Raw genomic sequence first — 25,351 nt, forward strand, 5'->3', positions numbered from 1 at the left:
TTTGTGATTGGGTTGTTTGATTTTTTGTTGTTGAGCTGTGTGAGTTCTTTATATATTATGGAGAGTAACCCTTTGTTGGATAAATAACTTGTAAATATCTTTTCCCAATTATTGGGCTGTTTTTTTGTTTCAATCCTGTTTTCCCTTGCCTTGAAGAAGCTCTTTTAGTCTGATGAAGTCCCATTTGTTTATTCTTTCTATTGTTTCCCTCATGTGAGGGGTTATGGTGTCTGAAAAGATTCTTTTGAAGCTGATGTCAAAGAGTGTACTGCCTATATTCTCTTCTAGAAGACTTGTTGTTTCAGGCCTAATCTTTAGGTCTTTGATCCATTTTGAGTTTATTTTAGTGAATGGTGAAAAAGAATGGTCGATTTTCATTCTTTTACATGTGGCTGTCCAGTTTTCCCAGCACCACTTGTTGAAGAGACTTTCTTTCCTCCATTGTAGGCCCTCAGCTCCTTTGTCAAAGATTAGCTGTACATAGATGTGTGGTTTCATTTCTGGGCTTTCAATTCTGTTCCATTGATCTGTGCACCTGTTTTTGTACCAGTACCATGCTGTTTTGATTACTGTAGCTTTGTAATATGTTTTGAAGTCAGGGATTGTGATGCCTCCAGCTTTGTTCTTCTTTCTCAGGATTGCTTTAGCAATTCGGGGTCTTCTGTTGCCCCATATGAATTTTAGGATTCTTTATTCAATTTCTGTAAAGAATGTCATTGGGATTCTGATTGGGATGGCATTGAATCTGTAGATTGCTTTAGGTAGTATGGACATTTTAACTCTGTTTATTCTTCCAATCCATGTGCATGGAATGTCTTTCCATCTCTTTATGTCGTCATCGATCTTGTAGTTTTCGTTGTATAGATCTTTCACTTCCTTGGTTAAATTTATCCCAAGGTATTTTATTCTTTTGGTTGCGATCGTGAATGGGGTTGAGTTCTTGAGATCTTTTTCTGTTAGTTCATTGTTAGCGTATAGAAATGCTACTGATTTATGTATGTTGATTTTATACCCTGCAACTTTGCTGTAGCTGTTGATTGTTTCTAAGAATTTTCCTATGGATTCTTTGGGGTTTTCTATATATAAGATCATGTCGTCTGCAAACAGCGAGAGTTTTACTTCTTCGTTGCCTATTTGGATTCCTTTTATTTCTTTATCCTGCCGAATTGCTCTGGCCAACACCTCCAGTACTATGTTGAATAAGAGTGGTGAAAGTGGGCACCCTTGTCTTGTTCCTGTTCTGAGAGGGATGGGTTTCAGTCTTTGTCCGTTGAGTATGATGTTGGCTGTGGGTTTGTCATATATGGCCTTTATTATGTTGAGGTACTTTCCTTCTATACCTATTTTATAGAGGATTTTTATCATAAATGTATGTTGGATCTTGTCGAATGCTTTCTCTGCATCTATTGAGATGATCATGTGGTTTTTGTTTCTCATTTTGTTAATGTAGTGAATCACGTTGACTTGTGGATGTTGAACAATCCCTGTGTCCCTGGTATAAATCCCACTTGATCATGGTGTATAATCTTTTTGACGTATTTCTGTATTTGGTTTGTCAAAATTTTTTTGAGGATTTTTGCCTCTATGTTCATCAGTCATATTGGCCTGTAGTTTTCCTTCTTTGTGTTGTTCTTGTCAGGTTTGGGGATCAGGGTGATGTTGGCTTCATAGAATGTATTAGCGAGTGCCCCATCTTCCTCTATTTTCTGGAATAGTTTGAGAAGGATAGGTATTAAATCTTCTTTGAATGTTTGGTGGACTTCTCCAGAGAAGCCGTCTGGTCCTGCACTCTTATTTTTGGGGAGGTTTTTGATTACTGTTTCTATTTCTTTACTTGTGATTGGTCTATTCAGATTCTCTATTTCTTCCTGATTCAGTTTGGGTAGGTTGTATGAGTCTAGGAATTTATCCATTTCTTCTAGGTTGTTCAATTTGTTGGCGTATAGTTTTTCATAGTATTCTCTTATGATCCTTTGTATTTCTTCGGTATCTGTTGTGATTTCTCCTCTCTCGTTCCTAATTTTATTTATTTGAGACATCTCTTTTTTTTTCAGTGAGTCTGGCTAAGGGTTTATCGATTTTGTTGATTTTTTCGAAGAACCAACTCTTTGTTTCATTGATCCTTTCTACTGTCTTTTTTGTTTCAATATCATTTATTTCTGCTCTAATTTTTATTATTTCCCTCCTTCTACTGACTTTGGGCTTTGTTTGTTCTTCTTTTTCTAATTCTGTTAGGTAAGATTTTTCTTGCTTATTGAGGTGAGCCTGTATTGCAATGAATTTCCCTCTTAGGACTGCCTTTGCTGCGTCCCAAATAAGTTGATATGGTGTGTTTTCATTTTCATGTGTCTCCAGATAATATTTGATTTCTTCTTTAATTTCTTCAATAATCCATTGTTTGTTCAGTAGCATGTTGTTTAGTCTCCACATTTTTGCCCCTTTCTCGGCTTTATTCTTGTAGTTGATTTCTTGTTTCATAGCATTATGATCCGAAAAGATGCTTCATATTATTTCAACCCTCTTGAACTTATTGAGGCTTGCTTTGTTTCCCAAGGTATGGTCTATCCTTGAGAATGTTCCATGCGCGCTTGAGAAGAATGTGTAACCTGCTGTTTTTGGAGGAAGTGTTCTATGTATATCTATTAAGTCCATCTGGTCTAATTTTTCACTTAATTCTATAATTTCCTTGTTGATTATCTGTCTGGATGATCCATCCATTGGTGTTAATGGGGTGATGAGGTCCCCTACTATTATTGTATCGTTGTTGATGTCTCCTCTAACTTTGTTAATAGTTTCTTTACAAATTTTGGTGCTCCTGCCTTGGGTGCATATATATTTATAAGTGTTATGTCATCTTGGTGGAGTGTCCCTTTTATCATTATGTACTGCCCCTCTTTGTCTTTCTTTGTCTGTTTTGCTTTGAAGTCTACTTTGTCTGATAGAAGTATGGCAACACCTGCTTTCTTTTGTTCATTATTAGCTTGGAGTATTGTCTTCCATCCCTTCACTCTGAGTCTGTGTTTGTCTTTGGGGCTGAGGTCTGTTTCCTGAAGGCAGCATATTGTTGGATCTTGTTCTTTGATCCATCCTGCCATTCTGTGTCTTTTGATTGGAGAGTTCAATCCATTTACATTAGAGTGGTTATTGACACCTGGGGGCCTACTACTGCCATTTTATTACTTGTTTTCCTGTTCTTTTGCATTTCCTTTGTTTCTCATCCCATGATTTTTGGATTCCTAATTCAAGTAGGTAAATTTCTATATTGGCTTTCTTCTTATTTGTAATTTGTGTCTTTATTCTTGTTATTTGTTTAGCGGTTACCAGGTGGTTTGTATAACACATCTCATAGATGAGATAGTCCTTTTTCTGATAGCCTCTTATTTCCTTAAATTAAAACGTTCCATCCCTTTTCTCTTCCCCTTCTAGGTTGTTATTGTCAGATTTTTTTTTTCCCTCTTCTTTTTTGTGTTGTCAGTTTGTGGTTAAAATGACTAGGTTATATTTATTCTTGGTGTTTCTGTTCCATTTATCTTTAATGTTTTATTTAACTTTTGCTAACCTGTTCTGATGGAGAGCTGCTACTTTCTGTTATTGTCCTTCTACTTATCTCCTTTGTTGTGGATTTTGTAACCCTTTTCATTTTTTTGATTTTTCAGGAATGAGGTTCTTCCTGAGTCATTTCTTGAAGAGGAGGTTTTGTGGCGATGAACTCCCGTCACTTTTGTTTATCTTGGAAAGTTTTTATTTCTCCATCGTATTTGAAGGATATTTTCGCTGGGTAGAGTATTCTTGGCTGCAGGTTTTTGTCCTTCAGCGTTTTGAATATTTCATTCCAATCTCTTCTGGCCTCTAAGGTATCTCCTGAGAAATCTGCCGATAGCCTTATGGGGTTTGCTTTGTAAGTTATTTTCTTCTGCTTGGCTGCCCTTAGTATTTTCTCTTTGTCGTTGACTTTTGCTAGCTTCACTACTATATGCCTTGGGGTTGGTCTTCTTGCATTAATAAAGTTTGGAGATCTTTTGGCTTCTGTCACATGAGGTTCCATCTCTCTTCCCAAGTTTGGAAAGTTCTCAGCCATTATTTCTTTGTACAGGCCTTCTGCCCCCTTCGCCTTCTCTTCTCCCTCTGGTATATCTGTAACCCTTATGTTCCATCTCCTAATTGAGTCAGATAATTCTCGGAGAGTTTCTTCATTTCTTTTTAGTCTTAGTTCTCTCTCCTCCTCTGTCTGCAGCATTTCTATATTCCTATCTTCCAAATTGCTAATTCTGTCCTCCATATTATCGACCCTACTGTTCAGAGAGTCCAGATTTTTCTTAATGTCCTCCATTGTGTTCTTCATCTCCAGTATTTCTAATTGGTTCTTCTTTATAGTATCAAGCTCTTTTGTGACATAGCTCCTGAACTCATTGAGTTGTCTATCTGAATTCTCTTTTAACTCATTGGGTTTTTTAATAATGGCTGTTTTGAAATCATCGTCATTTAGGTTATAGATTTCATTGTCATTGGGATTGTTTTCTGGGTGCTTATCATTTTCCTTCTGTTCTGGAGATTTAATATATTTTTTCATTCTGCTTGATGGCATGGATTTGTGTCTCCGCATAGAGATAGAGTTTAGTCGCTGCTTCCACTTGTTACAACTGGTGTGCAGGGGGAGCAGCTGTTTAGACTGCACCAACCAGGAACCCTGTCAGCTGTTACTGACTGGACCTGGGCCTCTCCTTGTAGTCACAGTGGTCCTGTGGGGTCCCTAATCAGTTGTGGGGGCAATCGCAAGGGGGCCTCAGGTTGCTGGTGCCTACTGTTACAGCCCACCCAGACGCACTCCCTCCTTGGGGTCTGCAGGGGTGTTATGGGCTTTCCCAGCAGCCGGGAGCAGGATCACCTATAAACGCAGCTTTATCACTGTCAGAGGCCACACAATCCCACGTGTCCACTATAGGTCCCAGCAGAGCTATGGGTATCTTCTGCAGTATGTTGTTAGCTCACCTAGCTGTGCTACTTTTGCCCCAGGGCCTTCCAGCCTTGTGATTGCCAGTCAGGACCTCTCCAGTAGTGCTGTGCAGAGGCTTTTGCTGAGGCTGCTGTGGGAACATGGAGCCATTCCACTAGAGCTCCACCCAGTCCCTGGGCCACGTAGCCATTCCACTAGAGCTCCACCCAGCCCCACACCAGTGTCACAGAATCTCTGGGAGCCCCTTGCCTTGTCTGGGACACAGCCAGAGTCCGTGGGCCTGGCGGCGGCTGGCAGGCCACTGCCTTGTGGGGAATTCTGCTCTTTGGGAGCTTCCTGGTGTTCTGAATGCTGGGAGGGGCCTCCCTGCTACTGGTGAGCAGAGGCCTTCCCTGCCGCTGCGTGCGGGACCCTGGAGTTTCCCCCTGGGCCGCGGAGCTGGGCGCTGGAGCTCCACCCAGTCCCCAAGCACATCCACGGGAAGTCTGGGCACCTCCTGCACTGTCCGTGCACAGCCGGAGACCGTGGGCCCGGCAGCCCCTGGCAGGCTGGTGCCCTGCCGGGGAATCCACTCCCTGGGAGCTTCCCTTTGTTCTGATTGCTGGGCGGCGCCTCCCTGCTAGTGGCAAGCAGTGGCCTTCCCTGCCAGTGGGTGCGGGACCCTGGGGTTTCCCCCTGGGCCGTGGAGCCGGGCATTGGAGCTCCACCCAGTCCCCAAGCCCGTCCACGGGAAGTCTAGGCACCTCCTGCACCGTCCCATGCACAGCCAGAGACCGTGGGCCCGGCAGCGGCTGGCAGGCTGGTGCCCTGCCAGGGAATCCGCTCCCTGGGAGTCTCCCGGTGTTCCATATGCTGGGAGGGGCCCCCCCGCTAATGGTGAGCAGAGACTTTTCCTGCTGGTGGGTGCGGGACCCTGGAATTTCCCCCTGGGCTTAATTGTAATCGCAGGGGGCTTAGGTAGGGCTGTTGTCACCTGTTTCCACTGTCGCTCCGCCGGTGAGTGCACACTCCCACCCTTGGTGCGTGGTGATGCTGTGGGGGAGTCTGCTGGAAGAGAGCCTCTTGCAGGTACTAGGCTGTCTGGGGCTCGGGGGTTGGAGAGTTTTCACCTATTTCCACTTCCTCCCGGGGGGAAGTCTGTCCGCCTTCCAATGTATAACAGCATGCGTCTCTCAGACGTCTTGAGATGCTATCTGGATATCCTTTGTTAACTGGTGAATGTCGAATTAGTTGTAGATTTGAAGGGGGAGAGACAAAGAAGACCGGTCACTCCACCATCTTGGTCCCGCCTTTTGCTTATTTTTTTAATGTGTTGTTTGCTTTCTTGTTAAATAGTTTGAGAGTTCTGTATATATTCTGGATACAAGTTCTTTATCAGGTTTATAATTTGTATTTTCTCCCAGTCTGTGGCTTGTGTTGTCATTCTCTTAACAGTGTCTTTCAAAGAAGAAAAGTTTTTAATTTTGAAGAAGTCCAGTTTACCAATTTTTTCTTTTATGGATCGTACTTTTATGTCATAGCTAAGATATACTTTCCTAACCCAAATTCATAAAGATTTTCTCCTAGAATTTTGTAGTTCTAAAGTGTTTTATGTTTAGGTGTATGATTGACTTGAGTTAATTTTAGCATCAGTGTGCGGTATGAATCAAAGTTCACTTTTTTGTATATAGACATGTAGTTGTTCCAGCATCATTTATTGTAAAGACCATTCTTTCTCCACTGAGTTTCTTTGGCGTCTTTCATGAAAATCAGTAGACCATATATGAGAGGAGTCAACTTCTGGGCTCTGTATGCTATTCCGTTGCTCTTTGTCCATCCTTACACCAATGCTGTACTGTCATGATTACTGTGGTTTTATAATCTTGAAATCATGTAGTTTGTATTCACCTCTGCTTTTCATTTAAAAAGTTGCTTTGGCTTTATTTTTGCAGAGGCTTTGTAGCTCCTTTGCATTTAAATACATATTTTAAAATCAGTTGTTAGTTTCTAACAAAATTCCTGCCAGATTTTGATTGGTATTTCATTGACTCTCTAAATCAATTTGGAGAGAATTGACGTCTTAATGATATTGTATATTTCAATTGACAAATACGATATATCTCTCCATTTATTTAGCTCTTATAAAAAACTTTTTCACCACTGTTCTGTAGCTTGCAGTGTGCTGGTATTATATATATTTTGTTAAAATTATCCCAAAATATGTTATATTTTGATGCTATTTTAAGTGGTATTTAAAATTTTTTCCAATTGTTTTTTGCTAGTCTATAGAAATACAGTTGATTTTTGTATATTAATTTTATATTGGTTCTAGTAACTTTTTGGGTAGATTCCTTAAGATTTTCTACATGCATGATCATATTGTCTATGAATACAGTTTTACTTTTCTTTCCAAATTGTTTACCTGTAGAAACACTTATTTTTCTGGCTTTACTGTAGTATCTAGGAGTTCCAGTGATGTCAATTAGAAATATCAAGAGTGAAGATAACTTGCCTTCTTTCCAATTGTAGGGAGAAAGCATCCATTTTCCCTTTTTTAATTGTGATGTTAGCTGTGGGTTTTTCATAGATGCCCTTTATCAGGTTGAGGAAGTTCCCTTTTTGTCCTAATTTCCTGAAAATTTTTATTGTGAATTTTGTTAAATGATTTTTTTGATCTATTAAACTCATCATGTGGTTTTTCTTCTGTAGTTTGTTAGTATAGCAAATTTCATTGATTGATTTTTGAATGTTAAACCAAAGTTGTATTCTCAGGATAAACCCCACTTGGTTATGATGCATTATCTTTTTTATGTATTGTGGATTTGATTTGCTAATATTTTTTTGTAAAGGATTTTGTGCCTGTGTTTGAGGTACATACTGGTCTGTAGTTTTCTTCTCTTGTAATATCTGTTTGGTTTTGGTATCAGGATAGTGCTTGTCTCAAAATGAATTGAGAAGTGTTCTTTCCTCTTCTGTTTTCTAATCAAAAAAAACTTATTTTTCTATTCTTGAGTCAGTTTTGTGTCTTTGAAGGAACTTGTTCATTTCATCTATGGTCTCCAATTTATGGGCATAAAGTTGTTCATGATGTTCCCTTATTATCCTCTGATATATGTGGGATCAGTGGTGCTGTCCCCTCTTTTATTCCTGATATTAGTTATTAGTGTAGTCTCTCTTTTCATTCTAGCTAGAGAGTTAATTGAATTTTATTTATCTTATCTTTCAAAGAACAAGTTTTGGTTTAATTGATTTTATCTATTGTTTATGTTTTTCCTATTGTGTTTATTTCTACTCATATTTATTACTTCCTTCCTTCTCCTTACTTTTGGGTTTACTTTCTCTTTTTCCAGTTTCTGGAAACTTTTTCCAGTTTCTAAATGAATCTTTGGTCTAAACTCACTGCGTTTAGACCTTTTTCTTGCTTCCTAATATAAGTATTTAAAGCTATAAATATTCTTCTAAGTGCTGTTTTAGCATCCCACATATTTTGGTATGTTGACTTTTTTAATATTCAATTCGAGATATTTTCTAATTTCCCTCATGCTTTCAAAATTTGATGCATGATTTATTTAGAACAGTGTTGCTTAATTTCAACAGATTTCCAAATATTCCAGATGTATTTCCCTTATATATATAATTTAACTCCTGCTGCATATATTGAAACTTTTTTTTTTTTTTAAAGATTTTATTTTTTTCCTTTTTCTCCCCAAAGCCCCCCAGTACATAGTTGTGTATTCTTCGTCGTGGGTCCTTCTAGTTGTGGCATATGGGACGCTGCCTCAGCGTGGTTTGATGAGCAGTGCCATGTCCGCGCCCAGGATTCGAACCAACGAAACCTTGGGCGCCTGCAGCAGAGCGCGCGAACTTAACCACTCGGCCACGGGGCCAGCCCCATATATTGAAACTTTTTAACGGCCCAGCGCTTTGTCTATTTTGATGAGTGTTCTAATCAGAAATAATGTTGTTGGGTAGATTTTTCTGTAAATGATAGTTATATATAGTTGGTTGATAACATTTTTTTGACTCTTCTCTATCCTTATTGACTTTCTGTATACTTGTTCTATAACTTGTTGAGAGAGGGATATTGAATTTCCAACTATAATTGTAGCTTTGTCTGTTTGTTTGTTAGATCTGTCAGTTTTTTGTTTCATTTATTTTGAAGTTCTGTTATTAGGTGCATACATATTTAAAATTGTTATGTCTTAATGAATTGGCTCCTTTGTCTTTATAAAATTTTCCTTGGCTATAGTTCCGAAATCTCTTTTGCTTGATATTGCCTTCAGCTATTTTATGGAGTGTTTACATAGTAAATTTTTTTATCCTTTTACTTTTACCCTACCTGTGTCTTTGAAATTAAATATTTCTCATATTTAGTTTTCTGTTTGTATTTTTTTCTGAGGAAGATTCGTCCTGAGCTAATATCTGTGCCCATCTTCCTCTGCTTTTTATATGGGTGATGCCACCACTGCATGACTGACGAGTGGTATGTAGGTCTGCGCCCAGGATCCAAACATGCGAACCCAGGCCACTGAAGCATAGAGCACTGAACTTAAGCACTATGCCACCTGGCCAGCACCTCTCGTGTTTAGTATTTTATTCATTCTTGCTTTTTTCTTTAGGCAGACAATCATTGCCTTTTCATTGGAGTGTTTGGGTCATTTATAGTCGATGTAAGTGGTGGTTTGGTTGGGTTTACATCCATGATCCTGCTACATTTTCTCTATTTCACCTATCTGTTAAATTCACCCCTTTCCTGTCTTCTTTTGGTTTATATTCTATTTTATCTCCACTTTTATTTTTTTTGTGGCTGCTCTAGGATTTACAATATGCATCTTTGCCTCATTGGTGTGTGCCTTCAAATAGTATTTTACGACCTCAGTGTGGCAAAGGTGGTCTTTTTAAGAAATGTTATTGGGACTACTGGAAAGCTTTTTGGGAAAAGTTAAAATTAGATCCTTTCCCCACACCACTGAAAAGGAAAAACTTCAAAAGATTCGGATATCTAAATGTAAGAAATGAAGAATAAAGGGAAAAAATTGGTGAATTTCTCTTTAACCTGGTTATAAGTAAAAGCTTTCTAAATTTAATTAAAAATCTACATGCAATAAAAGTAAAGATACATGAATTTGACTGCATGAAACTAAAAACCATCCTTTACATGTCAAAATAATTTCATAAAGTCAAAAGAAAAATTGACAAACTAGGAGAAAATATGTGATGATAGATAAAGGTCTAATAGTTCTAATTCAAAAAGGACTTTTTTTTTTAGGAAGATTAACCCTGAGCTAACATCTGCCACCTATCCTCCTCTTTTTGATGAGGAAGACTGGCCCTGAGCTAACATCTGTGCCCATCTTCCTCTACTTTATGTGTGGGACGCCTACCACAGCATGGCTTGACAAGTGATGCGTAGGTCCGCACCCAGGATCTGAACCGGCGAATCCCGGGCTACCTAAGCAGGACGTGCGAAATTAACTGCTGCGCCACAGGGTTGGCCCCTGAAAAGGACTTTTAAAAATCAAGGGGAGGGGCTGGCCCCGTGGCCGAGTGGTTAAGTTCGCGCGCTCTGCTGCAGGCGGCCCAGAGTTTCGTCGGTTCGAATCCTGGGCGCGGACATGGCACTGCTCGTCAGACCACGCTGAGGCAGCGTCCCACATGCCACAACTAGAGGAACCCACAAGGAAGAATACACAACTATGTACCGGGGGGCTTTGGGGAGAAAAAGGAAAAAATAAAATCTTTAAAAAAAAAAAAAAAATCAAGGGGAAAATACGCAAAATCATATGGATCAGGGATCAACGAACTAAGGCTTATGGACCAGTATCCTGCATTTGCAAATAAAGTTTTCTTGGAACATTGCCGTGCCTGCCCTTCCCGTATCATCTGTGCTACTTTCATACCACAATGGCAGAGTAGGGTAGTTGTGACAGAGACTGTCCCGCTGCCCAGAATATTTACTATCTAGCCCTTTAAGAAACGTTTGCCAACTCCTAGTATAGGAAAATGGGCAAAAAAGGTAAAGAAACAGTTTCACAAAAATAGATATAAAAATAAGTCTTAAACATGATGTTTAGCCTTTTTATTAATTAGAGAAATACACGTTATTGGTGGGAATGTAAAATAGTTTAACTTCTTTGGAAGGGAAATTGGTAAAATTTATATATGGACTTACATTTGGACCCAGCAATGCCAATGTAGGAATTTACCCTGAACACACACCTCCAAAAATAAGGAAATACGTGTGCACGAGGTTGTTCACTGTCGTGCTGTTTATAATTGCAAAATATTGGAAACTACCTAGCTATCCAAGCCTCACAAATTGGTTGAATAAACCTAGTACGTTCACATTGTGGAGTACTATGCAGCTGTTAAAAATAATGGGAATGATCTTTATGACCTGGAATGAGGTAATTTTCCAGAAGCTATTGGTAAGTGAGAAAACAAAGAGTAAAAGAACATTATAGTTCCCCACTTTTTGTGTGAGAAGCAAAGGAAAGTAAACTGTGACATATCTGCTGGTCTTTGTAGAAGGAAACACTGGAAGGATAAACCAGAACACAGTGAAGGCCACCCCTGGAGGTGGGGTAGGGTGGGTAGAAGGAGTTCAGGAGGGAGTGATAGTTCTTCATCTTTTTGTATAGTTTTGACTTTTTAAAAGTTTGTTAATATTATACATATTCAAAACATAAACTTAGAGGATGGGAAGAAGGGAAAAAGCCCATAAAATTGAAAGCAAGCAGACATAAACTCAATGGTATTTCCAAGAAGTACCATAGCCACACTTAAGGGAGTGATAGCAAGAGCTGATATAGGTAAGTTGTGAACATGATATTTGACCATGCACCTCAGTCTTGGATGGGGTTGAGTGTCAAGGGCAGCAAACAAACCCTGAACTCTGGTTAGCAGGTTTGTGTTCTGTAGTGGTATTGGTGAAGAAATTTGGAAATTACTTTATATACATTATAGTGTTGAGCAAAGGTGTGGATGTTGTTGGGAGCCAGAGTTCTAACTGTGGAAGAAGGGACATCCAGGTGTGAATGGGACAAGGCAAGAAAGAACCCTGTGGGGAAGACTGGAGTTGGAGGTATTGGTGTGGACTCACGATTTCCAAGATATAAATGTATATGTTTATGCTTGTCTGTGCACACATGTATATTGTATGTGTAGGTGTGTATGTCCATGAATACATACATGTCTCTATACATAGTATTCTTTTTTAACTCTGTGTACGAAGAGAAGCAAAGACACTGCAGTAGCACCAAGCACACGAGTGACCAGATGTTGGTTTTTAATGTTTCCCACTCTCAGAAGAACGAGGGCTCCTTGGAAAAATGACTGATTCCAGGCCTGGAGCAGGGTAGCATAAAATGACTCTAAAGTATCTTATGACAGAACATAAGGCAGTGCTCAAAAAACTGTTGGGGGCATGTCACAAATCAATTTGCATGGGATCCTACTGGCTAAAAACAGAACAGTTTTATGCATCAAAATAGTTAAGAACTGTACTGATTTATAACAATTGCGAAAATAGCAATCCATGAGTCCTTCCTGATGGTTGATTGATTGATTGACAGATAGATAGATAGATAGATAGATAGATAGATAGATGACAGACAGAATGCTGGGTGCCAACTAGTAAATGTAAATAGAGAGCTAAAGTTGGGAAATAATTTTGCAACCATTGCAGTAAAAATTTCTTCTGGAAAGAATGATCCAGTGTCTGTTAAATGCAGGAAGAAAGTTATGTGAGGATCAGGATATTCATGTGGTCTTAAAGTTTCTCCTCACACATTGCTTATTCATTGCATAAGAAAAAACAGTAACGATGTAGTGGAGAACCCAGACAGCACTCTGGGTGATGAAAACCGTCTCCATGAGAGCAGGTGGACGACCATACATCTGGACATGAGATTTAGGTAGTATTTCAGCCAGGAATGCAGCACCTGAATTAAACCATGAGAAAACCTTGAGCAAACTCAAAAGGAGGTATGTTCTAGTTAGTAAAAAGAAAGAACTGTAGTCTTTCAAAAAGAAATCAGTGTCGTAAAGGACTAGGAAATGTTCCGGATTAAAGTAGACTATAGAGTTGTGACAAGTGAATACAGTTCTTGATTCTAGGCTGGCTCCAATATCAGAGGAAGGAAAATGCTATAGTACATTGTGGTGTTGGCTGCCACACTTGCAGTTGGATGGTGGATCAGCTAGCTGTCTCCACCCTCAAGAGGGGGTATCTGGGGCTCAGGGGGCCTTCCTTAACTCCTCTTCCATGCGTGCTCTTGGTCGTCTTCCCACGTCTGTTTTCCTTAGAGCACTCATCAACCATGTCAAGTGTTTTTGTTTATTTGCATGTGTACATATTTTTGCTGATTTTCACCCAGGAAATGGTGAGCTGGTTGAGGGCAGACTCTTATCTGTCTTTTTGCTGACCTTACAGCTCCCAGAACAGCATTTCTTAATAATTTTTGAGGACATCAAACAGCTTTGTTTATGTGGGTTATACCTCTTGATATTTATCATATTAGAAATGAAAACTAATGACTTAAAAAAATTTATTAGTTCATTTAAAAATAATAAACTCATTATGTCTTAACATATATACCACTTATTTATGAAAAAATTTCTAAAACAACAAAAATTTATGAGAAAAATGAGCTTATTTTTTGCCAATCTCTCCCATGACTGGCATAATAAAAGCATCTGGGTTCTTATGTCTCGTCTCCATTCGGTCTGTTGTAATATCACGTGCTGAGGCCTCTGGGATTCTCCACTGTGTGCTTGTGGGAGGAGGAGAGTGAGAAGGGCAAATGACATCCTGATATGACTATGGAAGTAGTTTTGACCTCATGAACTCCCTGAAAGGGTCTCAGGCCACCCCCAGTGGTCCCTGGACCACTTTGAAAACTGTTAACTTAGAACAAGTCCTAGTTCCTGGAAGGCATTCAGTAAATATTTGTTAAATGAATTAATAAATTGCAAAGTGGCTATTTGATGGGGCCAGCTCTTGGTGGGATTTGTAAGTTCCGAAGTGTTCATGTGGTTGGTCCCTGGACCTCATTTCCAGGTCATGTTCTCCAGAGGGTTTGGTGTGTCCTAGCCTCAGTGCTCTTCTTCCTATGACAGGTGTCCCTGTGAACAGCAGAGTGTCCTCCAAAATCCAGCAGCTTCTAAACACCCTGAAGAGGCCAAAGCGCCCTCCACTGAAGGAGTTCTTTGTGGATGATTTTGAGGAGTTGTTGGAAGGTGAGATTGCTGACTTTGGCTCTTGAGCTTGTGTGACCCGGGTGGCTGTTATGTCTGGAGACATAGGTTAATGTTCATCATATGTGGGTTATTGCTATGATGTTATGACACAGTAAAGTGATATTCTCTCTGTTCCCAGATGCTGTGGTCACTGTCTATGATGGTGAATTCAGCATCACACTTGACTGCTAGCTTTGTTTGAGCAGGTAGAAAATTCATTGCTCACAGTTAAGAGACTTAATGTTTCTCTGTGCCTCCTTTTATTTATTTTTAAAAAGAAAATTACCAAGAAATGGAAAGAAGTGTAAACCTGTAGAAAGGGAACAGAAATAAAGCCTAATATGAGATTGAAGTGTATGAATGTGTTGTTAGAGACTTGGGGGCACATGGCCAGCCCACCCCTCAGCTGCTGGCTGCTCTTCTGCACAGTCGCCGCCCCACAGACCAGCTCCAGGTGTCTCCTCCGTACATAAGGATTAGACACGACTGTTATAATCAGATAACAGCTTTCAAATTCAGAGTTCAATGGGTAGTCTTTTTAGGGTAGTCTTTCTTAAACTTGGGCAAATTTGGCTTACATATGCACTGGAAATATAACTGACTGTATTTTATTTTTTTCTTTCAACATGGTGATCGTTGTTTTGAATGCCCAAACTACTCACTTTCGTCCTGTACAAGTGAGACTAGTGTCTGCTTCTCAGGTGTCATCAGAGTCGGCTGTAACCCCGTGAAAGCCTGGCTATCACTGCCATTGTTCTGGGGATTGTTGTATGGAGTCACAGTAACCAGGATCCGTCATTATCCATGACTCCATCCATGATGAATCTCCATCCGTCCTTTGGGCAATCGGTCTGTGACTATTAGAATGAGAAGGAAATCTAAACAAATTATTGTAACCTTTTTATAACTGGTACTTTTTTAAAAATAAAATTATAAAATATCAATGCTTAAAAAGAGAATATGTGCATAGTACTATGAAATGTTGATTTTTAAATTCCGATTTTGCTTATAGTTCAGCAACCAGATCCAAATCAACCAAAGCCTGAGGGAAGCCAGATGGTAGTGCTGAAAGGGGAACCTCTGGCCCTGGGGACTCCCTGGCCGCCGTCGCTGCTAGCTGCCTTGCAGCGGTGGGGTACAACGCAGCCCAAAGCCCCCTGTCTGACTGCCTTGGACACAACTGGGAAGGCCGTCTACACCCTCACCTATGGCAAGTGTCAACAGAAGGCAGTTGGGCTCTGGTTGAGTGTAAAATATTACATGTGTCGTACAGCACAGACATACAGCTTGATGAACATGATAGAACAAATTCCTGAGAAACTGACGCAGCTGTCAGATAAATAGAACATTGCCTCACTCCAGGTCTCCCTCCTGGACCACTGCCCCTTTCTCCCACCAGAGGGGACCACTGAGTGACCAATGGTGACTGGCTACTGCTTTGGTTTTGAGTGTTCACATCTATATATGCATTCCTGAAAAATGGAGTTTAGCTTTGTCTAATTTTGAACTTTGTATGAATGGAATCATACGGTATGTATTTTTTGTGTTTGGCTCTTTTTGGTTGCATATTATGTTTTTATGTAACACAAATGATAAGCATATAGCTTGATGCATTGTCACAGAGCAAAAACATTCCTGTAACCAGCACCCAGCTCAGAAGCATTTCCAGATCCCTAGGCCCTTGTGTCCCTTCCAGCACTCACATCCTACCGCACACAGAGGTGACCTGTCATGCTGACTGCTAGCACCTCTGGCTTTACCTGTCTCTTAAGTTTAATGTAAATGGATTATATGAAAGGTATCTGTGTCTGTTTTCTTTTGCTCAGCATTGTTTTTGAGACTTATCCATGATGTTGTGTGAAGTTATAGTTAGTTTATTCTTATTGATGGATTTTTTTTATTGCATGAAAATGCCAAAACTTACTTATGCACTCTATGGTAGATGGACATTTGGCTTGTTTCCACTTTGGGGCTATTGTGTATAGTGCTGTTATGAACATGCTCATGTGAGTCTATTGGTGAATGTATATAGGCGTTTGTGCTGGGTATAAACGTAGAAGTAGCACTGCTCAGCTTTGGGACACACTGCCAAACAGTTTTCCAAGTGGCTGCTGCAACCTTCACTCCCACCAGCAGTGTGTGAAGAGTTCCAGTTGCTCCCCACCCTCTCCAACACTTGCTAATGTCGTTTATTTCATATTAGCCTTTCTTATAGGTGTGTCAAGGTGTCAAGTTATCGTACTAGTCTGCATTTCCCTGATTGCTAATGATGCTTTTCATATGCTTTTTAGCTATTTGAATATCCTCTTTTATGAACTATCCAAAATTTTGGCTCATTTTTTGATTCAGTTGCTAATGTTTTCTTACTTCTATGTTTCAGATACACATCTTTTGTCAGAGACATGTTTCGCAAATATTTTCTTCCACTCTTTAGACTTCCTTTTAGCACTTTTAATTGTGGCTTTAGATAAATGAGAAGTCTTAACCTAATGTGGTCTAATTTATCTATTTTTTTCCCTTTATTGTACTGCTTTTTTGTCCTGTTTAGGAAGTCTTTGCCAAACCTAAGATCACAAAGATCTTCTTCTAAAAGCTTATCTTAAAGTCCATCTACAAATGAATAGAAAAAAATTTTTCACTCATTCCATTGTAATAGGAATAAATCTAATGAAAGATTCTCAAGACTTTTGTACTTCTGTTGTGACTTTGTATCTAGTAATCTTGTTAAATTTATTCTTTTTTCTTTATTAGTAATTTGTCATGTATCTTTTGGAGATCCTGTGTACAGAGTCATGTCATCTGTGAACAAATGACGGTATTGTTTTGGCCTTTTTAATTCTTACACCTTTTATTTCTTTTGCTTGCCTCGCTGCATGAGCTAGACCTTCCAGGACAATGTTGACTTGTGGGCATTCTTGTCTCCTTCTCCATCATAGGTGGAAAGCTTTTGGTCATGAGTAGGATGTTTGCTGTAGTTTTTTGCTTGTTTTATGGTAGAAATTCTTTGTCAGATTAAGGGAGTTCCCTTCTAGTCCTAGTACGCTAAGTTTTTCATCATGGTTTGGCATTGGATTTTATCCAGTGCTTTTTCTGCTCTGTCAAGATGATCGTATGATTTCTTTCCCCTCCTCCATTAGTTTGATGAATTGTATTGATTAATTTTCAAATGTTAAGCAGCCCTTGCATTCCTAGAGTAAATTTCACTTGCTATGATACATTATCTTTTTAATAAATGTCTGGATTTGATTTTTCAATATGTTGGTTAGGATCTTTGTATCTGTGTTCATTAGAGACTGGTCTGTACTTCTTTAGAAAGGAACTCATGGCTTATTTGTGAGGAGTGTGGTTTGCTGATGGCCTGCACCTGTTGAATTCGGCTTTCAGATCTAGGTTATGCCATAACCAGGGCAGTCCCGACTAATGACCGAGCAAGGTGGTGGCCAGGGCCTGTGTTTCTGCTCAGCACGGCCTTCCTTGTGAGCAGTCGGCTCCAGTGCCCCCTGGGATTGCAGAGGCTTCATCCCAGCTGCGTTGCAGTCTGACAGCATCTCCCACCCATCTCATTGTTTCTCTTCACAAGTTTTACTCCCCAGGAGTGCTTTTTCATGCCTAACTCTGTCTCGGTGTCCACTTCCTGAAGAACCCAACCTGTGACACCCTTCTCTCCTTTTGCATTCTCCTTGCATTTTAAATGTATATTCATTTATGCCCCGTAAGATATTACTGTTGTTGTTTTTTAGGTCAGTGGTTGTAACTATTCTTTCCTTTGCTATTTATTCCTTCCTGTCATCCCATGTCTCCCACTGTAACCTCTCCTTTTTGCCAGCAGAACTCCCTGTGTATTCATTTTACTGTATGTTGCTGGTGAGGAAGTCTCTCAGTATTTGTCTGACAACAAGTTATTTCATCTTCATTTTCAAAGACTGTGTTTGACGGTGGTCATTTATCTTCTTTGAGCACTCTAAAGACATTATTACTATCTTTCCAGAAGTAAGATACCAAACACTTGTTTCTTTTTTGATGATAATGTGTCTTTTTTCCCTCTGACTGCTTTTTAAAACTTTCTCTTTCTTGGGCTTGGATCTCTTACTGTGATATATTTAAGTGTGATATCCTTTTAAATTTTCCTTCTTGGAGTCCACAGGGCTTCCTGAGTCTATGGAATGGTATCTTTCATCAGTTTTGGAAAAAGTGTAGCCATAATCTCTTAATATATTGCTTATCCCCCATTTTCTCTTTCCTCTCCTTCTGAGACTCTGATTAGACTTATATTAAACCTTTCTTGAGTCCCACATGCCTTTAATGTTCTTTTTTATATCTGACATTCTTTTTTATGTATACTTCAGTTTAGAGACTTTCTATTTTCCTTTATTCAAATTCTTTCATTCATTCTTCTGAAATTTCTAGTCTAATGTAAAACTGCTAATGAGTTCCTATTTTTAGATACAGGCATACCTTGGAGATATTGTGAGTTTGGTTCCAGACCACTGCAATAAAGCAAGTATCGCAATAAAGCGAGTGTCACAATAAAGCAAGTCACATGAATTTTTAGGTTTCCCAGTGTATATAAAAGTTATGTGTATGCTATACTGTAGTCTATTAAGTGTGCAATAGCAGTATATCTAAAAAAAAAATCCACAATGTACATACCTTAATTAGAAAATACTTTGTTGGAGCCAGCCTGGTGTTCTGGTTAAGCTTGCGTGCTCTGCTTTGGCAGCCCAGGATTCGCAGGTTTGGATCCTGGATATGGACCTAGCACCACTCATCAGGCCGTGCTCTGGTGGCATCCCTCATAAAATAGAGAAAGATGGGCACAGATGTTAGCTCAGTGACAATCTTCCTCAATCAAAAAGGGGAAGATTGGCAACAGATGTTAGCTCAGAGCCACTCTTCCTCACACACACACAAAAAAAAAACCACAAAAAACTGCTGCTAAAAAATGCTAACCATCATGTGAGCCTTCAGTGAGTTATTATCTTTGTTGCTGGTAGAGGGTCTTCAAAAAATGCAGCATCTGCAAAGCACAATAAAGTGAATCACAATAAAACGAGGTATGCCTGTATTGTCTTTTTAGTTGAGAATTTTCATTTCTTTATTCTAATTCCTATACTAGTTCTCTGGGAATATTCTTTATCATCCCATGCATCTTCTCCATCTTTTCCTCTGTTGGACACATACATTCCTTGCGGTAACTGAAAGTCTCTGTCACTTTGTCCAGTCACCTCTGGGTCTGTTGCTCTTGTCTTTGCTTTCTCTTGGTTTTGGTCTGGGGAACTTATCTTTTGGGATGCCTAGTACCTTCTTGATTGAGTGTTGATCATTGTGTATAAAAAAATTATAGAGGCTCCAGATGATGTCATCTTCCTCAAGAGACATCCTTCCTCCTTCCCCTAGGCAGATGTAGTGGCTGGCCACTACAGTCTGGAGAAGGCCAGTTCAGCCCACCTCTTCTCCCCGACTGGCCCCCAGACACCTTGCTGTGCCAGGGATATTCTGTGTGTCCTTTTCCTCTGGGGCTCTCCAACCATGGCTTTTATCTCATGTGGCTATTTAAGGACTCCACCTTTCTTTTCAGAGGTTTTCTACGTGAGTTTTTAGTGTCCTGCTACACGCAGTCCCAGGATTCAGCAGATTTGCCAGGAGGAAGCTGGCTATGCTCTCGGGGCCCCCAGTCTCTGCAGGAAGCTCTGCTTCCTCCGTGCCCCAGCAACAGGGCTCTGCGGGCAGAGGCAGCGGGATAGATGCTCAGTCTCCCCTGGGCACCAGAAGCCTACACCGCCCCAGCTTTTGTAAAAGCAGCTACGGAAGACAGCTCCCCTCCACATGGTTTTTCCTCTGGAGTCTTAACTCTTCTAGTTGCCTTTGCTGCCTCCCACAGATGTTTTCTGCATTGTTTCCAGTTTTTAAAATCATTTTAGGCAGGAGTGCTGGTCTACCACCAGTACCCTCTCCTACTTGGAAGCAGTCTCTTACCATTATGCTTTTAAGATCCATCCATGTTATTGTCTATAGTTGTAGCTCATTCACTTCAGTTGAGGAATGAATATATCAGAATTTACATATCCATTGTACTGTTGATCGACATTTGGGTCATTTTCACTTTGGCTGTTACATACAATGCTGTTAAGAACATTCTGGTGTGTGCTACCTGGTACAGTAGCATGCGTTTTTGTAGGGTACATACTTAGGAGTGGAAGTGCTAGGTCTGGGATTATGAGTATCTTCACATTTATCAGATAATGACAAACTTTTCCAGTTTACACTTACCCATCAGTGTGTGAGTCCCACCTGCTCCCTGTCATTGTCAGGCATATTTTAACTAATCTGGTGATAATATGGTGGTATTTCATTGTGGAGTTAATTGGCATTTTCCTGATGACTAAGTAGGTTGAGATCTTTTCCTGTTTTTTCAGTCACTTGGGTTTTCTCTTTTGTTAAGCACTATTGAATCTTTTGCACATTTTTTAATATAAGGTTGTTTGTGGAAATTTTTTGTGTGCTCTGGATCCCAGTCCCTCAGTGACACGTGCTACAAGTGTCTCCTCCTGTGTGCCTTGGCCCATTCTCTCCTGAATGGCAGCTTGGTGAGCAGAGCTCTGTCCAACTTCACCTTCTTTTCTTTGATGGCTTGTTCTTTGCATGTTCTCTTTAAGGACTCTTTGCCTAGGCCGAGAGTGTGAAGCAGTTCTGTTATGTTGGGAAAGCACTGTCATTTTGGCATCCACATTTAGACCTACCATCCATGGAAATGAGCTTTTGTGTATGGTATGGGGCTGGGTCCCATGGGACAATAGCTGTCCCATTCTTCCTCTCACAGTGCCACCATTTTTCTGCAGTGCTGCCTGGGCCATAAATAGAGTTGTCCACACGTGAGTGGGTCTTTCTGGGGTTCTGTGTTTTATACCATTTATTTGTATTCTATCTTTATGCCAATATCACACTCTCTTAATTACAGTAGCTTTATAGTAAGTCTTGACATGTGTAGAGGAAGTCTTGCCATCTTGTTTCCTTCTTCAAGAGTGTCTTGACTGTTCTTGCCCTGTATCTTTCAGGGTCAGTTTTAGAATCAGCTTGTCAAGTACTACAGACATACCTGTTGAGATTGAGATTATCATTGCTTTGAACAGTTTGAGAATTAACACCTTTGCATTATTGAGTCTTCCAGGGCATGGATATAATGTATCCCTCCCTTCATTCAAATCCTTTTCACTTTATCTCAATAATATTTTATAATTTTCTGTTAGGAGACTTTGCATATTTTGGGGAACACTTATTCTTAGGTATTTGGCATGTTTATTTTAATTGTACTGTAAGTAGTATCATGAAAATTTTTTACTTACTGTTTTTGCTGGTTATATAGAAATCAACTGGTGTTTGTATATTGTTTTATATCTGGCAGCCTTGCTAGTTTCAATTATAAAAGGTTCATAATGTACACAGTCATGTAATCTGCAAATAATGACAGCCTTATCTGTTTCCAATTGTTTTACCTCCCTCTCCCCCCTGCACCGTTATTGCTTTGGCTGAGACTTTCAGTAAAAAGGCAAATTACTTGACTTCATCTGATTTCAGAAAGAAGCTTTTAGCATCTGACCACTAATGATGATATCTCCTATAGGATTTTTAAGGATGGCGTTTATCACAGGAAGGAAGTTCCCTTTCATTCCGAATTAAGGAGGAGTTTTTTAAATCATTTAAAATCCTGAATGATTGTTAAATTATTTTACTTTTTTTCACCTTTATTCTGTTAATATGACAAATTATGTGGATTTTCTGTAAAACCTCTTGCATTCTTGAGATAAAACTAACTTGGTCATGGTGCATTATTCTTTTTATATATAGCTGGATTCAGTTTGGGAATCTATTATGCTCATTAACATCTTGAATTGACCTTTTTATATAGGCAAAGACAATGATTTTTTTTTTGTTTTTGTGTTTGTTTTTTAAAATTGGCACCTGAGCTAACAACTGTTGCCAGTCTTCTTCTTTTTCTCTACTTTTTTCTCCCGAAATCCCCCCAGCACATAGTTGTATATTTTTAGTTGTGGGTCCAGCCATGATGTTTTGAGTTGAATATTTTTTCTCATTTATTTCTCAGGTCTCACAGTTCACTTATTTCACAAAGTTGCAGCTGAGTTTAATGTTACTTACAATGAAATTTGAGCATTTGTTTGGAGGGCATGGCTCCTCAAACTGCATGTGAGTGTGCCACAGGAATTTGAGAGGGGCTAAATTATGACTTCTTTGGTACACTGCATAGGGTAAACGTTAGGGCTGCTTTGGGTGTTGAGGGTGGACTCAGGTTTTTCTATCTTCCTACCCCATTATCACTACTGCCTCTGTCTGCCTCCCCAGATACCTTCAATCCTCTTCACTTTTCCTTTGCCTCTTCTCCCATCCTTCTCATTGCAGCTCTCGCTTGTTGAGCATTCACCAGGCCTGGGCACTGTACAAAGAGACCACCTGCCAGGAGGGAAAATCTGGTGGGCAGGACCTCAGACAGGGCTAAGGGCTGGATCCTGGGATTTGTACCAGGATGCACCTCTGTAGCAGTCAGTGGGTCGGGGCAGGTTACTTAACATCTCCCTGACTGTCTTCTCTTGAGTGAAAAGTGGAAATGAAGATGTAACCGCTTCATGAATTGTTCTAACAGTTAAATGAATTGTATGCCACTCTTATAAGGGATGTAATTGAGACATATTTAATGATGTGAAAATGCATTCACAATGCAGTGTTTATTGAAAAAAGCAGGGTGAAATATGATCCCATTTCTTTAAAATTACACACATGTATATGTGTGTGTGTGCATATGTATGTGTATATATATGTATATACCTACGTAACAGAAAGATTGCTGACTTCTTTCTGCTGGCTTTTCTATATTCCAAATTTTCTATAATAAAATCCTGTTTTATTTACATGTTACGAAAAATAAATCTATAAGTTGTTTTTAAGAGAAAACTATGATGTTCATTACAGCATTGTGCAAAATGGTTATCATTTGGAAACTACTGAACTTCTAGTAATAGAGTGATGGTACATTATAGGGTATTATGATCGCTACATTAAAATGTTAATTATTAGTTTCTTAAATTTTACATTGCTTAGTATTTTTGTTTTATTTTAGGCAAACTTTGGAGTCGGAGTTTAAAACTAGCTTATACTCTACTTAATAAACTGACTAGTAAGAATGAACCACTACTTAAACCTGGAGACAGAGTAAGTAACTAGAACATAACTTTATTGGAGTGAGCAAAAACAGAGACCTAAAAATCTGTTTCATTGAAATCAGTATCCTATCAGTTGGTTAGACTTATAGCATTAATACAAGGGATTTAAAGTCAATAAAAAGTAAAAAATATGAAAAAATATTAAATTTGGAAAAAAGTTTGTGATGATGTAGGTAAAGTGATTGCTTTTTATTCTCCCTCGTTGACCATCCACTGATTCTTCAACTTCTTTTCTCTTTGACTTCATATATGTTGATTTTAATGAAGATGTTAATATCAGAGATTACTAAATGTTAAATTCCCAAAGCTTAAGTTTTATGAGGAAACTCTGACCTTACTTTGAAATTCTTTGTACTTTATATTCATCTCCTTCACTATCCATGTGGCCAGGCAATGTGCTCTGGTCTACCTGCCAAAATAGAATGTGGAGGAGGCCAGAGGCTAGTTCGTTGTCCTACGCTGCCCAACATAGTTGGCAGTAGCCACATGGGGCTATTTAAATTAACCAGAACTAAATACAATTAATGATTTAGTTCCTCAGCCACAGGAGCCACATTTCAGGGGCTCAGTAGCCGGACGTGGCTAAAGCTTCCATGTTTGATAGCTTGGAGACAGTACCCTTCCATCATCGTAGAAAGTTCTGTTGGTCAGCACTGCTTGAGGTGAACTAGGAACCCAGGTATGCCAGAAGGTTCAGGATGGAAAACAGGAGAAAATGGTGGAAATCAACATACTTACCAGTGAAATCCCATAGTGAAGAAGGTGGCCTTTGGTCAGATCACCCAGCAATGGGTAAGTTGTTGACAAGCTGACGTAGTTTCAGGCAACTCTTTGAGTGCCTCACTCTTTAATATGAACCAATAGCCAAGGACATTTAAAGAGGGAAACTTCAGTGGGAAAGAAAACAACCAAAGGGCAAAGAACAGGGAAAAAAAGGAAAAGAAGGTGGGGGGAGGAGAGAGGAGGAGGGAAAGAGGGAGGGGGAGGATAAGGATGGGGGAAGGAGAAAGGGAGGTAGGGAGATGGAGGAGGGAGAGATGGAGGGGGAGGGAGGAAGAGAAGAAAGGAGGGACAGGGAGGGAGAGAGAGAGAAAGAGAAGGAGAGAGGGAAGGAGGAGAAGAGGGAGAGAGGGAAGGGAAGGGTAGAAGGGAGAGGGAGAGAAGAGGGGAGGGATGAAAGGGGAGGGAGGGGTATGGGAAGGAAGAGGAACCAAACAAGCTTGGAGAAAAGCTAGATACAGAAAATGCGTTTAGAAATTAGTGTTAATATCCCTGGAAATCAAAGATGAAGATGTTGCTCTATAAATTGAGAAAAAGTTGCTACTAGGGAAGACCAAGAGATAAAAAGTAGAAAGGAGAAACAGTGCAAAAATTAGACTTGATTAAAAAGGCCCAACATCTGACTAATAGGAGTTCCAGAAAGAGAGAGGAGAAAGAGAGTAGACAATATTAAATGATAATGATAAGACGAGACAATATCTTGGAGTTGGAGAGCATGTTCCAGAGTGAGAGGACCTGCAGGGAATACAGTGGACCCACACAGCACATCACTACATTACTGCTTAAGACCAGGGATGTGGAAAAGAGCCTCAGAGCTTTCGGGGAAAAGTGGGATGTCTATAAAGGGTCAGCAATCGCAGTGGCTTTGGGACTTGTCAGTAGTAATACTGGAAGAGACCAGAGTGATGCTTCAAAGATCAGAGGGAATATGATTTTAACCCACAGTTCTATTCATAGAGATTCAACAAATGTGAGGGTGGTGTAACCATTTTCAGACATGTGGGACTCAGAAAAAATTGGACTCCCAAGCATTCTTTCTTGGAAAGTTCCTAGAGCATGTGCTTTAGCCAAATAAGTGAGTGGGGTCCAAACAGGAGAACCACAGGGGCCATCCCAGGATGACCACTAGAGCCCAGCAGGACTAAGAGGATGCAGGCCCCAGGAT

At 39.8% G+C, this 25,351-nt stretch overlaps 1 protein-coding gene across 39 annotated transcripts in view; it reads left to right on the forward strand.

Annotated features, from left to right (window-relative positions):
• The window catches only part of DIP2A (disco interacting protein 2 homolog A), a 130,577-nt gene that overhangs the window by 53,842 nt on the left and 51,384 nt on the right, over window positions 1-25,351 (forward strand). For 35 of the 39 annotated variants that reach the window (XR_011432991.1, XR_011432990.1, XR_011432989.1 and 32 more), the window contains 3 exons: window positions 14,054-14,173; window positions 15,186-15,383; window positions 23,304-23,395. Coding sequence is in view for 36 of the 39 variants with exons in the window: in XM_023630358.2 (XP_023486126.1) it covers window positions 14,054-14,173; window positions 15,186-15,383; window positions 23,304-23,395 (410 nt within the window). In the remaining 3 variants the exon portion in view is untranslated. The remainder of the gene's footprint in view (window positions 1-14,053; window positions 14,174-15,185; window positions 15,384-23,303; window positions 23,396-25,351) is intronic. The other 4 variants (XM_023630368.2, XM_070252417.1, XM_070252420.1 and 1 more) reach the window with 1 other exon arrangement.

Source organism: Equus caballus, chromosome 26, assembly GCF_041296265.1.
Source record: "Equus caballus isolate H_3958 breed thoroughbred chromosome 26, TB-T2T, whole genome shotgun sequence".
Lineage (NCBI taxonomy): Eukaryota > Metazoa > Chordata > Mammalia > Perissodactyla > Equidae > Equus > Equus caballus.